Raw genomic sequence first — 17,459 nt, 5'->3', positions numbered from 1 at the left:
TATGTGACAATTGGTTTTAAAATGTCTTAAATATTCCTTCTTATTTGGCTACTTTCAGAATGGAATGGAGTGGCAAATTCCAATAATGAATTGCTCAATTCTTTTGAATATGGAAGGCAGTAGGTTTCCCTTCTGGAAAATGCCTGTTTGAGGAGTGTACTCTTAGTTTTGGCAGAAAGCATTTGACACTAGTCAGTTACATTAGAGATGGAAGTCCCTTTCCACAGTTGAAGGAGACCACCACCAAGGACCTGGGGGACAACACATCCTCCATAACACTCCAGGGCAGAGAGTTCCACTGCTGAACAGTTATCACAGTCAGGAAGTTCTTCCTCATGTTCAGGTGGAATCTCCTTTCCTGTAGCTTGAAGCCATTGTTCCGTGTCCTAGTCTCCAGAGCAGCAGAAAACAAGCTTGCTCACTCCTCCCTATGATTTCCCCTCACATATTCATACATGGCCATCATGTCTCCTCTCAGCCTTCTCTTATGCAGGCTAAACGTGCCCAGTTCTTTAAGCCGCTCCTCATAGGGCTTGTTCTGCAGACTCTTGATCATTTTAGTCACCTTCCTCTGGACACATTCCAGCTTGTCCACATCTTCAATTGAGGTGCCCAGAATTGGACATGGTATTCCAGATGTGGTCTGACCAAAGCTGAATAGAGGGGTAGCACAACTTCCCTGGATCTAGAGACAATACTTCTATTTATGCATGCCAAAATTCCATTGGCTTTTTTTGCTGCAGCATGTCATTGTTGGCTGATGTTTAACTTATTGTCCACGAGGACTCCAAGATCTTTTTCACACGTACCGCTGTCAAGTCAGCAGTACTTGTTGAGTTCTACACCTATCACCATATTTTGTATTGGTTGGCTGCGGCATCCAGTGCAGCTGTAAATGACAATAGTAGTAGTAGTTGCTGTTGTTGTTGTTGTTTTATTTCTTACCCGCCTTTCCTCGGGTAAGAAATAAAAGAAATAAAGCATAGTTAAAACACATAAACATTGTAAAGATTCTATAAATACACAAATTAAGTATATTTCTATAAAATATACATATTAAAGCATATATCTATAAAATACATAATAAAACCACAGAACAAATTCATGATGAAAACACGTATTTAATGCATATGTGAGATCATTGTTTATCTCCTATGGAGAAGCTAGTTGAACAATCTTTTTGTTTTACCTTATTTTGTATTAATGTAAATTCTAATTGTTGAACTTAGATTGGTAAGATTCAATATACTGTACATTAGTAGAGGCACATATAAATTATGTGTTTATGTGTTCCTGCTTGTGTAAGATTGTACACTCTGCCTTGAAATACACAATTAAAAAGTCCTTATGTTACTTGGTACTATGGAGTTGTGTAGTACATAATTTTCTTTATGAATTTTCCCAGATACCGACTTCAAACCGTAAAATCCTTGGCAGGAGTTAGCCTTATGTTGAGGTTACTCTGGGCATGTCTGAAGTGGGATGACATGGCTGCTAAACCCCCACCTGGTGGAGGAACTACTCGCACAGGTAGTATTTTAAAGGAGCACTTGGCTTTGTTAATTTCCAAATATGCGGGTGGTATTTAAATATTCTTTGTGATATTGAATCATTTGAAACTAAAATAATTTTGTATTTTGAAGACTATCATGGATGGAACCATCTAGATCCATTTTAGTCTGGTTTCCCTCCACTGTGACAAAAAAAATCGTGTTGACCCTACTAAGCATCAGAGAACACCTTTAAACAACTTCACTTCTTATGCCAACCCTACTTACAGGCTGGTTTCAAGTACAGGGGTTCACTTAGTGTAGTGATTTTTTTGGAGGCTCCTGTGAAGGTTGTTGAAAGATTAACTGATCTAGATTGCAACTATAACACTTAATAATGAGGCATAGTGATAAAACATATGATACCAATAGCCAGTGACTAATGCTCATTAGTTTTCAGACACAACTGAAAAGTATGGGTTTTTTTTTAACTTTAGGGTCAAATTCATCATTAATCCCAGCTACAGTAAATTAATTGAATCATGACATTTCAGTGTGCGTTGAGTTACACATTCCCATTTTTAATGGGTCTGTCCTACTTGGATATACGACTGTCTGTGCTGAGATGATAAGGTATAGGAGTCAGCATGTGTGGCATGATCATCACTGGAAACCCTCCAGGGCTGTGTTTTTATGAGCTACCAGGGAAAGAGCTTTCGCAGTGTTAACAGCTCCGGTGCAGGTGCTCCACATGGATCCTCAAATACAGGATGCCTTGGGAAGGCTGGTTTGGAAAATCACATGTCATGTGGCATGTGGAGTTCTTAAAGCCAGCCTTCCTAGCATGCCCTGGCATGGAGGAGCCAGGAAGAGACCAGGCATGAAAGAAATAGCCTGCTTTGATCCAGCAACATTTCTCCCATAGTGTCAGCTTTTTATTCCTGTATTGTTGTACACCCATAGCCATTTACATCCTACTGCTGCCTCCAATGGCATATCACACCAGCGTTCCATCTTTCCATTTAGTTTAAATCTGACTCTTTTTTCTTTTAGCCAAAACACTGGTATTTGTAGGATAGACATCATCTAATTCATCAGTTGCCCTTTTGAAATAATAACCTTTTGAAATGCCTTTTGCAGAAACATCGGAAACAGAAATTACAACCACTGAAATTATCAAACGGAGAGATGTTGGACCATATGGAATCCGATCAGAATACTGTATACGGAAAATTGTTTGTCCTATTGGTGTTCCAGAGGCTCCGAAAGGTAAATTCACATATAGAGTTCCAAACGTATTCATTGAGCAATTGATTTTTGAACTGAGGGGTATTATAATTTAAACCCTTGCTTCATATTTATGTACAGAAACTCCTACACCTCAAAGGAAGGGTCTTCGATCAAGTGCATTGAGGCCTAAAAGGCCAGAAACTCCAAAGCAAACAGGACCTGTTATAATTGAAACCTGGGTGGCAGAAGAAGAATTGGAATTGTGGGAGATAAAAGCATTTTCTGAAAGGTAATCTGACATTGTGAAGCTCTTTCAACGTTTGTATCATATTTAGATTGCATAAATATTGCATTGTCATTGCCATCCTGGATCTTATCTAAAACACATTTCAGCTTAAAAATAACATTGAATTATACATGCAGTCAAATAGGAAGTGAACAGCTATTTTACAGCATTAAATACACGTTCCTTTCATTGACATTCTCTCCTGTCAGTTATTTTGAGGAAAAAACTGGAGATATTTGGTTATCTTATGGCCTGCATGTGGAGCTGAGGCACCAGACTTTTAACTTTGTAGTCTGTTTTTTGTTCCCAAGATCTTAATCTCTCTGGTCCTTTTTATTTGGGTATGCTGGTTCCTTTCTCTCTCTGTGTGTATTAGTTTTTTCTTTATTGTTTCATTTTGGCCCTTCCCTGTGACTTCCTGTCTGTTCTATGCTTATTCAAGCATTTTCACTCACTTACATGGCCTGTCCACTTGTCGTTTTATTTCTCTTTGAACTTAGAATTTGTTCTGTTCCCACTTTTTGTCTCATCAAGGCAACATCACTTAGTTTCATTACGTCCAAAGTTTTTCTTGATCTCCATTTGACTTTCATTCCAACACTTTCTCTGTATCATTTATGAATTGATTTACTTCTTGATTCATTTCTCAGACATCATTTATTCTTCCTCCTTCTTGAATATTCTTCCTGGTTATCATCCTTTCTGCTTTTCCTACACACAGTGCAAACAGCAACAGCTTTCTAGAAATGTTACACATTGATAGTAAAAAGAAAACCTCAGGAATTTGGTGTACCAATAATCTGGAAGATTAGTTCTTTTAATATTAGATGTGCTTTTTGATAATTATGATGTGATTGTGATCTAGTGTTTTGGTTCATCTCTTTGGCAGAGTGGAAAAGGAAAAGGCACAAGCGGTTGAGCAACAGGCTAAGGTTAGTGAACAGAAGAAGGCTGAGGAATTCAAGACCCAGATAGAGGCTCAACTAAAACAGCAGCGATTGGCTGCCCAGCAGGTGGGATAGCCTCTTAGTAGTCCCACCTGATGACGTTTGCATTGGTTGCATTTGTCCCTTCTAAAGTAAACATGGAAATGTCTCTTACCTAATTTTTTCCTATCATTTCCACATGAGTAAAAACATGGTTGTATATCTCTATTGGAAGCCTGTGCTGCAGAATTAAATTTTTCCATTTATTAGATAAATGTCCCCACTTGTATAGTGTGGAATGAAATTGTTCCTTTTCAGCATTATGTCATAATGCAGATTCCCTTGTAAAATGACTGGATACAGATTACAGTAGTTCCTAATTTGCCATGGTGGGGAGAAAATAACATTGGGCATCTTGTTAATATAGAATCAAAGATGCTTCTGCATTGGAATGGAAACTAATTTATTTAATCTGTTTATATATGAGCAAACAAGAGAATTAGTCTGCCCATCGTCATACATGCATGCAGACGTGCAGTTTATAACATCTTTTGATTGTGCATTTAAAGCAGGGGTCTTCAAACTAAGGCCCGAGGGCTGGATACTGCCCTCCAAGGTCATTTACCTGGCCCTCGCTAAGGGTCAACCTAAGTCTGAAATGACTTGAAAGCACACAACAACAACAACAACAACAATCCTATCTCATCAGCCCAAAGCAGGCCCACACTTCCCATTGAATTACTAATGAGTTTATATTTGTTAAAATTGTTCTTCATTTTAATTATTGTATTGTTTTAAAATGTTTTTTGCACTACAAATAAGATATGTGCAGTGTGCATAGGAATTCATTCATGGTTTTTTTTTTCCAAATTATATTCCGGCCCTCCAACAGTTTGAGGGACTGTGACCTGGCTCTCTGTTTAAAACGTTTGAGGACCCGTGGTTTAGAGCTTCTGGACTTAGTAATTTGTCTTTTAGGAACACTTGTTCTTTTGGGGCTTTCTAATCGGTATGTCTGTTATGACACTTCGAATCTTTGGAATTAATTAGTGTTTCGAGCTGTGAGGCATGCTATTTAATCCTGTCCACGTTTACTCCAGAACAGGTTTAGTAGTGTGTGCAAGATTGCAGCTTTGATGTATTTACCACTATTTGGTGAGAGAATTGATATTGTTGATTGGCTTAATGATGGCTGTTTTTTGTTGCATCATGATCTTTAATTTTTAGAAACGGCTGGAACAGCAGAAGCAGTTACCTGCAGTATGTGGTACTACTACAGTTCCAACAACGAGCATCATTGCATCCCCAGTTTCCACGCCTCAGAAAGTTGTGATGGGCCCCTTACCACGACCTATGCCCAGTGGAACCAAAATGGTGCTTGCTACTAAAGTTGGATCTCCAGCCACAGTCACATTCCAGCAGAACAAGAACTTCCACCAGACTTTTGCTACTTGGGTTAAGCAAGGCCAGCCTTCGGCAGGTAAATGACTAAATCAGTAAATAGAAATTTTAAAGTCTTGATTGGTTTGTATCATTTCATCAGATTTTTATTTTAGTACAAGATTCAGTTCACATACCTTGGAGCAGTGATCTCTATAATTGAAGGGAGCCAGTGTTAAATTTACAGAGTGTGACACAGAGTTTTTGTTTGTAATAGTAAAAACCTCTGTTACGCTAACAGCAGCCAAAGAGTGCCCTTTGCTGATGCACAAATTTATGAGGAACAATCTCCATTCGGTGGCTATAAGCTCATGCCTTCATGTTGGTGCCTTCCACATAGTGGAAATATGATCTTTATTCAGTGGTCTGGATATGCCATACCATGCCCCAGCCGATTATTGTATCAAAAAGTCTGTTACTGTATCAACAGGGAGATGTTTGGGAGATACTTTCTTTGGGAACTCCTCACCCCCAGATAATTTTGTTGTATCTCTACCAACTATGGGGTGGTAGCCTGCTGATAGCTCCCTTCTGCACATATGCTGCTACTTTGTCTATGTAAAGGCTGCTGATACTCAGAACACAGTGTTTATATAAATCAAGTAGGACCTACACCAAATATAGCAAGGTTGAATATTCTCTGGTCAGGGAACCAGCCATACTGATTTAATTCCTTCTGTTTATGTTTGTGGTACAGTGGGCTCTTGGTATCTACTGCAGTGTAGATACCAAAATATATGGGTGCTGATGTCCTATTATAGACAATAACATAGTAACATGATGTCCCCTACATAAAATGGCAAAGTTTACTTTGGGGGTTTTTTAAACAAAGACTTCAGTGGTTGAATCTATGGTGCAGAATCCATGGGCACAGAGGTCTGTCTGTCTTGAAACTCTGTTTCATTTTTCTTTGTACTAATAATTGGATGAACTTTGGTGCCAGTGGAAGAGGAGCAAAATAATTAAAAAGTGTTTCTGTCTTTGCTGTGCCAGCCATTGTTCATTTCATAAGCCTCTCTCTTCTCCCTCCCTTATCATTTCCTCCCAAAAACTTTACATAGGAAGGAAGCTCTTGGAAAACCCAAAATGTCGAATGTAGCCATACCAGACATTTTAAATTTATCAGTATTGTAGTATTTGCAATCCTGTCTCAAGAGAAGAGAACTAAGTCTCACTCAGTTTTTTAACAGTCATTTGTTACTCTAAACTGACCACCATTTTGGTTTTGTTAGCCACAAATACAGCTGCTACATCAGCTACAACCATTTCCAGCAGTGGTCAAACTTTCCAGATTGCAAGCAGTCCAGTAACTGTGGCAGGCAAAGTGATCACAAAGTTACCTCTACCTGCAAACAGCAAGATTGTGGCTGTTAACGTACCAGCCACACAAGGAGGTAGGAAGATGGCATGAAAACATGGATGTTCCTTTGTTTGGATATTTCTTTACTTTTAAAAGAATTACATCATTACAAAACGGGAATATGATGATATTATTATTGTCATTATTATTATTTGCATTGGAAATTCATTTTCATGTAAACTTCCAAATCTTTCATTACCTCTTTTTCAACCTTCATAATTTTTACACATTTATTTTGTTTCGAAGTCTGTTGTGCAAAAGCTACCTTACATTTTTTACTAAAAAAACTACACATGCCTTGCATTATGTTGAGAATCAACCATATTGTTTGTTAGGGCCAATTATCTATAACCTCTAATTCTGTTTGGGGGGGGGGGGGGGTTAGTAGTTAAAATATCAAGAACAAGCCATGGAGTTTGTGGTCTTTTCTTAGAACGAATGCCTCTCCCTCATGTTAAACATAAACATGTTTAGGTTTAATGTAGGGGCGACTGTGTGATGCTATATGGCTTTATTATTGGTGCTCCATGTGAAAGTCGAAAGCCCTTTCAGTCAGCTGTTTCTAATATATGATTGTTAAGGTTCTGGACATTATATTACAAGTTCCTTTCCAGGAGAATCGGATAGATCCTCTCTTTTTGACCAAAATGAGACTGCTTAACTATTTAATAGGCATTCAAAATTTCAAGCAGTCTTAGTCTTTGTTGTGTTCTTCAGTTGTGCAGAAGTGTGGGTAACGTGCTATTATCCAAGTGGACAATTGACAGAGTGTGGTAAAGATCCTGGAGTCTTCGTGGACAACAAGTTAAACATCAGCCAACAATGCGATGTGGCAGCTAAAAAAGCCAATGGGATTTTGGCCTGCATAAATAGGCATATAGTGTCTACATCCAGGGAAGTCATTCTACTCCTCTATTCTGCCTTCTTCAGACCACACCTAGAATACTGTGTCCAGTTCTGGGCACTGCAATTTAAGAGAGATGTTGACAAGCTGGAAAGTGTCAAGAGGAAGGCAACTAAAATGATCAAGGGTCTGGAGAACAAGCTTTATGAGGAGAGGCTTAAAGAGCTGGGCATGTTTAGCCTGCAGAAGGGAAGGCTGAGGGGAGACATGATGGCCATGTATAACTATGTGAGGGGAAGTCATAAATATGTGAGTAGGAAGCAAGCTTGTTTTCTGCTGCACTGGAGACTAAGATGTGTAACAATGGCTTCAAACTACAGGAAAGGAGATTCCACCTGAACATGAGGAAGAACTTCCTAACTGTGAGAACTGTTCAGCAGTAGAACTCTCTGCCCCGGAGTGTGGTGAAGGCTCCTTCTTTGGAGGCTTTTAAACAGAGGCTTGGTGGCCATCTGTCAGGGGTGTTTTGAATGCAATTTCCTGCATTTTGGCAGAAGGTTTGACTGATATCCCATGAGGTCTCTTCCAACTCTGTTATTCTAATGCAATATTTCCTAGAAAAGTTTAGTCTGGAAGATTGCATCTCCCCATATGAACCTGCCTAAGTGTTGAACTCCCCAGAAGAGTGCTAGAGCCTAGTTGCTGTGGACATGAAAGAGGGTCTCAGCAAGGATTGTTTCCATACTGTGGAAGTCTGAGCTGTCCCTATGTCTGTTCTATTTTTACTTAAACTCTCGAGCATATGCTTCAGACAAGGGTTTCTCAAACTCTACTGCTCAAAATGTTCTGGACTACAGCTCCCACAGGTCCTAACAGCTGGTAAGCTGGCTGGGATTTCTGGGAGCTGAAGTCCAAAACACCTGGAGGAGCAGAGTTTAAGAAAGACTGGTTCAAAGTGTTTTAATTCAGTGCTTGCTTTTAGGATCATAGGATTATTGTAATTGTTGTTGTAAGGGGTCTAGCGTCCTCTGTTGTGAGAGATGTAGGAAATATATTTTTAAATCCATTTTAAAGAAATCTTTTCTCCCCAGATTTGTTCTACAGAGTAAGTAGTATGTCATAAAGAACATGAAGGTTTTCACTTGTGATTGATGAAATTTTTAAATTGACAAATTCTATTCCCAATAGGTGTAGTTCAGGTGCAGCAGAAAGTGTTGGGTATCATTCCATCGACAACTGGAGCCAACCAGCAGACATTCACTTCATTCCAGCCAAGGACAGCCACTGTAACTATTCGGCCAAATAACACCGGGACTGTATGTACAACAAGTGCTTCACAGGTAAGTTATTGTTAAGTTGGCATAAGGTTCCCTAGAACCACTTTGGGCTGGGTCAGAATTTTTGTGGTTTTGTTAAGAATGCTACATTTGTAGAGTACAAGTACACAATTGCTGCAGACTGTGTTCGTTGTAGATTTCCTTCAGACTTTCCATACATGACACAACGAAGTTGCCAGACTTCGTACAGCAGAGTTGCATGGAGAGAGAGTCTCCCCAGATTAATTTTTTCCATAAATTATGCATACTATGAGGGAGAATGTGTCTCTGGAGGCCTGTAGTCCGGTAATAAGGTTTCTCTAGGGTTTTATGTGAGACTTAATCTCTTGAGCCATTTGCAATACCAGACATTATATCTGAAATCAAGAATAGGCTCATAGAAGTCACTTTTTTCATCATTGAGTTACCATGCCTTCCAGGCACTCATCTAAAACTAACATAAAGGTTTACCGGATCATTACATAAAATACATATATTAAAACATACTTCTATCAAATGCATATACGTACACAGAACAAAGATTAAAACACAAGATGAAGTTTTCATGATGAAAACTGACTGGATAGGCCTGCTGGAAGAGGTAGATCTTTAGATGACTTTTAAATTCCAAGCTGTCTGAGCTTTAATGGCAGGTCGTTCCACAGTCTTGGGGCGGCCAATGAAAAGGTTGTGTAGGTGACAATCACCAGTCGGATTCTAGCTGGCTGGAGTAGCCACCCCCCAGAGGACCTCAGTGTCCTAAAGGACAGATTGTATGGGAGAGGGCAATCCTGTAGGTAACCTGGACCCAAACCATTTTGGGCTTTAAAGATCAAAACCAACACTTGTACTTTGCCCAGAAACTAATTGGCAGGCAATGGAGTGAGTTCAGTGTTAGTGTCTCTGTTTGGCTGTGAGAAGTTCCACAGTATTTGTCCCTTGTCACTTTTGGAAGACAATCCTCAATGCTTTGTGGCTCCCACAGAGAGCAGCCTCTGAGTGCCCAGATGCTTGCATTGCATATGAGTAGAAAAGAAGGAGATGGATAGGTGGTCATTTTGCTAGAAAGGGACAGAAAAGCATTAACATATGACGACTGACTCACTAGAGCTTAGGAAAGAGAGAGAGAGATCTGAATCTCATTTTGGCTTCTCACCTCACTTACTGGCATCAACATGAAGCCCTTTGAGAAACTGAGGAAATCTTATAGAGGTCTTCCTGTGGCTTTTTAAATATTTGTTTCACATTACTTTTTCTCTTTCAATGTATTTAGGTGTTTTTTATGTTTATACAAAAGTAGGACAATTTTGGGACAAATTGATACAAATGGGAAAAAAAAGACTGTAACCAAAATATATAACAAATTAATTGATTGAGCTACAGAAACAGAGGAGATTAAAAATGTATGATAAAATAGGCAAGAAATATTGATAGGCCTATTAAATTAAAGGAATGAGAGCAAATATGGACTAAAAAATTAAAATATACCTATGCATCAGATCTGAAAGAAAATTGGTTAAAAATTATACATTGGTGGTATATGACTCCCAAAAAACTAGGAATAATGTATAAGCACATGGATAACAGATGTTGGATATGTAAATCACATGAAGGCTCTTACTATCATATGTGCTGGACTTGCGATAAAATATCTAATTATTGGGAAATGATTCATGGAGAATGCCACAGAATATCAAAATAGACTTTTCAATGAAACCAGAATATTATTCATTAGGAATGTTCGACATAGAAGTAATTGCTAACACGAACAAAGGTAAATTATTTGCATACTTTACAACTGCCACTAGGATAGTTTTCTCAAAGTATTGGCAATCAGAGGACATATCATCTAAGGAACAATGGTTAGACAAAGTAATAGAAATAAAAGATATGGACAGACTAACATTCTTAATGAAGAAAAATACCGGAAGATATATTAAGATGACAGACTGGAACTCAATCAAGACAGAAGGAGTGCAAATAGAACATGACGAATAAGAGAAAAAGAAAACTTACTTTTTATTTTATATATATGGATAGAAAAAGTGAACGTTAGGAAGAAGAATTGAAGACATTATTTCTTTCCCTTCTTTCCCCTCCCCAAGCTTTCCCTCCTATCTTCCATCCCCTTTCTTTCCATAGTTGTACAAGTACAAAACTTTATTACGGTCACTGACCAGCACAAAGCGGGGCACAAGCGCCTTGCTTTACAAGGGAAGGACAAGTCCCCTGTAAAGCAGTTATTTAAAAGTAGATTAGAAAACAGTTTAAAATCACATTTTAAAACACAGGATATTGTAACAGGTATGGAATGGAAGGCGGGGGGAGGGGAGAGATTGATAGGAGTCAAAAACACTGGGAGAGGGGCACTAAAGGGGAAGGGAGGGGCACATTGCAACTTGCAGTATTTTTCTGTTTTATTGTAATGATAATTTAAAATTTCTTTAATAAAACAATTTTTAAAAAGTAGGACAAAATTTTTATTATTTTACTGCTGTTTTATAATTTTACAGCAGTTTGGGGACCAAGTGGTAAGGGAGGAGAAGATATTACGTTGAAAATTACAGAAGTGCAATTAGAGAAGGGAGAATGCATCTGACACTTTAAAAAGTAGGAACACTAGCTTTTTATAGTAGTTCCGGTTCTATGTCCCTGTTTCTCTTTCTGCAGATGAATCTTAAAGAAGTTATTTGCATGCCTGCATTTGTTCTTAGAATAAGAAAAGACTAACTGTTTTCAATGGTACTCATACAGGTAATACCTGGGACACCACTTCGGCCTGGAATGACAGTCATAAGGACACCACTTCAGCAGTCAGCAATAGGAAAGACGATCATTCGAACACCTTTAGTGGTACAGCAAGGTATTCTTCCAGCCAGTAGGTTAATTTTGATTTTTTTAAATGTCCAGTGTGTGAAACACATGGTTCATGTCTCCATTTTTGTATCATCCACCTAAGTGAAACATTTCCACCAGAAACATTCCCCTTTTGTTTCAGAATTTCTCATTAAGAAACACAAGTCCAGATTTCCCTTGGATTGCTCCATCCCATAGCATTTATGTGTTTTATTTGAATCCCAGCTTTCTCCCAAAGTTGGGACATCCATATGCCTTGGTCTCTTGTTATAATTTCTATACATCTTAGTCTCTGTTATAATCACAGTTCAGTGCAATAGATAAAGAATAATGTAACATAGTGAGTGCTAGGTGTTGTGTGAAATGTATTTCACAATGAAAACATGGACACTAAATTGAAGACATTAAGGCACACAATTCTGAGTCTCTGGATCTGTGAACCATTGATTTACTGGTTAATGAATTTGCTAGCTTGAAGATAGTGGTTGACTTTTGATCAAGGCTGTTTTGGGTTGAGAATAACTTCTTAATACTCTAAATCATATGTGTCAAATGGTAGACCTGCAGGACAAATTCAGCCCTCCATGTCACTTTATGTAGCCCTCTAAATCAGTGGTTCTCAACCTGGGGTCCCCAGATGTTTTTGGCCTTCCAACTCCCAGAAATCCTAACAGCTGGTAAACTGGCTGAGATTTCTGGGAGTTGTAGGCCAAAAACCTCTGGGGACCCCAGGTTGAGAACCAGTGCTCTCAATATTGGGCTACAACTCCTGTATTCCTCATTAGACATCATGACTAGAGCTGATGGGAGTTGTGATACAGTAACATCTGTTACTATTTAGGGTTTCTATTTAGTCAGGATAGTTGGGTTTGGATTTAGATGCAAGGCTTGTGGATATATGATGCCTGACTTTAAAATGTCCTTTAACCTTTCCCACAAGTGCAGTTGAGTTGCAATTCTCATTATCCCCAGTCCACATGGTGTATAATCAAAAGCGATGGAAGTTGCTGTTCAATAACTTCTAGAGGGTAATTGGGGGGTAATTAAAGAGCAGCAACCACTATGTAAAGAAACTATAATTGGCCCTGTGTATCCATGGTTTTTCCATCCATGGATTGAACAGAACTTTGAAGGCAATCATAAGGCTGATGTGGCCCTTAAGAAAAATGAGTTTGACACCCTTGCTCTTAATGGTACCTTCACACAGGTCAGACCCAGCAAGTAGTCACCCAGATTATCCGAGGGCAGCCCGTCTCAACAGCCGTGTCTAGTACGGCCACAGTCTCTGCAGGCCAAAAGTTGGCAACAATGCCCGCAACACCTTCCCAGCACATGCAGCCCCAGGTCACGTCCCCACAACCTCCTCGTCCTCAACAGGGCCAGGTGAAACTGACAATGGCACAGCTCACGCAGCTCACTCAAGGCCAGGTAAGTCAATGTGATGTGGGTAAAGATTTGTCAATGTGCAGTGAGTGCCATGGTTTCTATTGCTTGATCTGCCGTTTTGTATATTAATGGTATAGAACAGAGATTTTCTGTAATAACGCTTGAATCTTCAGAAGTTTCAGATGAAAAAAGGCACATTAATAACTCTCGTTCGTTTACTACTGAGGGATCTGGACACTATTCCAAATAACTGCTACCAAGCCTTTTATCTCTGGAAGTGACTGGGCTGAGCCTGTTATCTGCATGCAAAAGATGAAACCACACAACAAAAACAACATTTTAATTTAGAATCACCCCCTTGAAATTTTCATGCACAGCACAACTATCATAATTTGTAACCATTTTGGCCCAGTTTACAATAAAATGCATGCTCTCTTGTTTTTGTTAACAAAGGCAGTGGTGTCAAACTTGTGGCCCTCCAGCTGTTTGAAGCTTTGGCTTCCAGAATTCCTGGCCTTTGGACAAGCTGACTAGGGCTTCTGGGAGTTGAAGCCCAAACATCTGAGGAACCACAAATTCGATACCTCTGAATTACATCGTAGTATTGCACTTACTTATTTACCATATTTATACCCCCACCTTTTACAATTCCGTTTGGGAATCAAGGCAGCTTACCTATATTGGCAACGATTCGATGCCATCAAAACATACATACATAGTAAAATAAACATATACATTAAAACTGTCATTAAAAACATATCAAACCTTAAAACCCTTATAAAAATCATGTTATTTATTGAATCTGTTCTGAGATATACTTTTTGTGAGGTAAAAGTGCGTATCTTTTTACTTCACCTCTGAGGTGCTAAGGCTTATGATATTTTTATCTATCTATCTATCTATCTATCTATCTATCTATCTATCTATCTGATTGTTGGGGGAATGTAGGCAGACATGGTAATTACATTATGCTTTTGAGCCTTTCAGAGGTCAGCCACTCTTGGCAGCAGACTTAACCTCAATAAAGCTCTGATCTGTTGAAACAGAGAAGTTCTTGAGTGTTTAAGTATATTTTCCTCAGTGTTTTCTTTTGTATCTATAGAGCAGTCTTCAGCTATCTTCCTGAAGTATTCATATTTATCAACCAAAGGTGTCCACCTTTATTTAGTGTAATCTTTATTGCAGTGTATTTTGAAACCCAGAAAAGAATCATTGTTCACTTAATGCAATTTTTGAGTTACAGCTGTAGACCTACAACCTTAGTTATAAGCTATTCAAACAGATACTTTAGGAAAAAAGCTAATTTTAAATGCATTGGTAGACTATGCAGCAGAATTTGAAATCAGTGATAAGAACTGTCCTAAGCACATGCCATTTTTATTTAGATTTTAGTTTTTTAAGGGTTGGTTTTCTAATTCTTCATTAAGAATATATGAATGTATTATGCCCTCTTCACTCTTTCATCCTTTTAAAATTTCCATAGGTGGCTTTTTCAGGGGGAAAAAAACATGTTTGGTACCCTAACTGCCCATGTCAACTAAGCCCATGTTAAATCACATCACTTCTCTTCATAAAAGAATGCAGCCCACCTGTTACTGCTGTTGAAACATGTATTGGTTGTAATGATTTTCTTCTTGGATATCCTCCCTCTTTTTAGAGTAGTCATGGTTTGACTGTGGTAATTCAGGGCCAGGGTCAAACAACTGGCCAGTTGCAACTAATTCCACAAGGGGTAACAGTAATCCCAGGACCGGGGCAACAGCTTATGCAAGCAGCCATGCCAAATGGAACAGTTCAGCGATTTCTTTTTACACCATTACCAACAGCGGCTACTGTAACTAGTTCTACGACTACAACAGTTTCTACTTCAACATCAGGTAGGATTATTATATGAAATATTTTAAAAATCAATGTCATCAATGAAGTAACTGTATTGGAGGGAAATTCATATTATTTTCCTGTGGGCTAATCAAAAGAATCACCGAATCATCGAGTTGGAAGAGACCTCATGGGCCATCCAGTCCAATCCCAGAATGTGCAAGCATTAAAATTCTCACCAATCTGAGAGTTTATAGGCTTAACAAGTGATTGAGGTGATGTAAAATATTGTAGTTGTTTCTTAAAGCACCCACTCTGTCTACCTTCCACAGGGACCTCAAAACATGAATGTTGCAATATCCATTTGATAATGGTTAGGTCCCTGTCCATGAATGCCCAGCCACAATTGACAGATAGATTGAATTCAGTACTTGACCCACAGTCCTAGTCCTATAATTTGCTTTTTGCACAGGCCCATGCCCAGCCCTCTCTAATTCTCGATCTGCCCACCATGTTCCTAGCTCTTGTTATTGAAGTTTGCTTTGATTCACTCTAATGACGTTTTTATACTCTACTGTTTTTAATTGTTTAATTAGATTGTTATATGTTTGTTATGTCTTTAAATGTATTTTTAGTTGATTAACTCTCTTGTTCGTAGGCTTGGTCCCACTGTAAGCCACCCTGAGTCCCTTCAGGGAGATGGTGATGGGATATAAAAATAAAGCAGTTATTTAGGGGCAATGAGGGGTTCCATAGTTAATATTTATGATTCAAAGGATAAGGCATGTATTTTGTTTCCCCCGCTTCAGGAGAGCAAAAGCAAACCTCCTTAGCTCAGACACAAACACAGCCAATGCCAGTGCTTCCATCCTCTGAACCCCAGCCTCTTCAGAGTCAGCTCCAAGCCCAGCCACAAGGGCCGTCTGAAGCTAGTCAGCCTCCGGCTTCGACTCCAGCACAGGTGCAACCTGCTCAGGCTGCTGTTCAGGCTGAAACTCAGAAACCCCTTGAAGCTCAGACTTCCACTTCACCTCCATGTCCAGCCGTTACCTCTGAAGCACAGCCATCAATACTACAATCCCCCGGAACTCCAGCTGTGTCTCCAACTCCACCCCAGAACCTTGTGCAAGGGCAACCTTCAGCTCAAGTTCAGAGCCAGTCCCCTGCCATTGTGCCTCCACAGACCCCACCCAGAGTCCAGACTGTTCAGCTAGAAGCTCAGGTACAGACCACCACCCAACAGCAGGTTCCGACGCAGCCACACTCATCGGTGCAAATCCAGACGCAACAGTCCCAGATCCCCGTCTCGATACAGACTTTGCCAGCTGCACAAACTCTGAGTCAAGTTACAGTGCAGTCACCACATCCTCAGCTGCAGATACAGCCACCACAAACTAAAGTTATTACTGTGCCCCAGCTTCAGCCACAAGTCCAGGTGTTCTCCCAGCTTCAGTCTCACGTTGTGGCACAGATCCAGGCCCAGCAAGGAGGGCTCCCTCAGCAGATTAAGCTTCAGTTGCCGATTCAGATCCAGCAAGCTGGCCCCATGCAAGCTCATCAGATCCAGAATGTTGTAACTGTCCAAGCTGCAAGCGTTCAAGAGCAGCTACAAAGAGTACAGCAACTCAGAGAGCAGCAACAGAAGAAAAAACACCAGCACATTGAAATTAAACGTGAACACTCCCTTCAGGCCTCTAATCAGAGTGATATTATCCAGAAACAGGTGAATTGCTTTTCAGTTTCCATTCTGTATCTCTGTATATTTTGCTGTTGAAGGCTCAGAGATATTACTGGTCAGATTGCATTGCTTTGCTTTCTTTTGGAATGCAACTCATGCCCTTAACATACATACATACACACACACACATATATATATAGAGAGAGAGAGCATCATTCACTTACATGTGCTGTCATCTCCTATAACTTCATGATCTGCTCCATCCTGATTCTTACAAGGATGCATTCAGTTCTGAATGGAAGAGGCTCATGTTGGATTCTCCAGTCTTTTCCAATATTTTTCAGGAGGTTTGCTACTGGAGGAGAGACTTGACAAAACAGATGGATAGGCTGTGGGATTTCAGTGGGTGGTTTAAAGTAGAACTTCCATACAGTTTTGTCATAAAACGAGATGTATCTACATTTTTTGAGCAAACTACAAACAAGTCTCTTTGTAACCTCTGTATATATACACCAAATAATTCTGTGTAAAAGTTAATACACATCATTCTGGAGCAAATTGGATTAAGAGTTCAAAGGGAAATATGACAGATGAACTAAAAAGCAGGAAGCTAGGCTCATCCATTTTCCTTTCCTAACTCTTGACACCTGGTTTTGAGGAGAAAACAAACATACTTGCCACTTGAACACTTCTCATGGCCTTTCTACTACTTTCTGCTATTGTCAGTTGGAACTTCCAGAGAACTTGGAAATATTACTGGAAAAGTCAATGTCTTCATTTTGTTGTTGTTTCTTTTTAAAGAAGTAATTCATTGGTCGTTATTCAGGAT

General features: G+C 39.4%; 1 protein-coding gene across 7 annotated transcripts in view; it reads left to right on the top strand.

The window, feature by feature from the left end:
• BPTF (bromodomain PHD finger transcription factor) overlaps nucleotides 1–17,459 on the top strand; it is a 73,369-nt gene that overhangs the window by 37,890 nt on the left and 18,020 nt on the right. For 2 of the 7 annotated variants that reach the window (XM_067464218.1, XM_060763087.2), the window contains exons 14-24: nucleotides 1,406–1,530; nucleotides 2,631–2,759; nucleotides 2,859–3,009; nucleotides 3,896–4,019; nucleotides 5,160–5,412; nucleotides 6,605–6,766; nucleotides 8,765–8,916; nucleotides 11,647–11,770; nucleotides 12,956–13,176; nucleotides 14,792–15,011; nucleotides 15,762–16,675. In XM_067464218.1, the coding sequence (XP_067320319.1) occupies nucleotides 1,406–1,530; nucleotides 2,631–2,759; nucleotides 2,859–3,009; nucleotides 3,896–4,019; nucleotides 5,160–5,412; nucleotides 6,605–6,766; nucleotides 8,765–8,916; nucleotides 11,647–11,770; nucleotides 12,956–13,176; nucleotides 14,792–15,011; nucleotides 15,762–16,675 (2,575 nt within the window). The remainder of the gene's footprint in view (nucleotides 1–1,405; nucleotides 1,531–2,630; nucleotides 2,760–2,858; nucleotides 3,010–3,895; nucleotides 4,020–5,159; nucleotides 5,413–6,604; nucleotides 6,767–8,764; nucleotides 8,917–11,646; nucleotides 11,771–12,955; nucleotides 13,177–14,791; nucleotides 15,012–15,761; nucleotides 16,676–17,459) is intronic. The other 5 variants (XM_067464220.1, XM_067464219.1, XM_067464215.1 and 2 more) reach the window with 4 other exon arrangements.

This window comes from Anolis sagrei, chromosome 2, assembly GCF_037176765.1.
Source record: "Anolis sagrei isolate rAnoSag1 chromosome 2, rAnoSag1.mat, whole genome shotgun sequence".
NCBI classification, from domain to species: Eukaryota; Metazoa; Chordata; class Lepidosauria; order Squamata; family Dactyloidae; genus Anolis; species Anolis sagrei.
The sequence above is the reverse complement of the archived record's forward strand: the minus strand, read 5'-3'. Positions and strand labels throughout refer to the sequence as shown.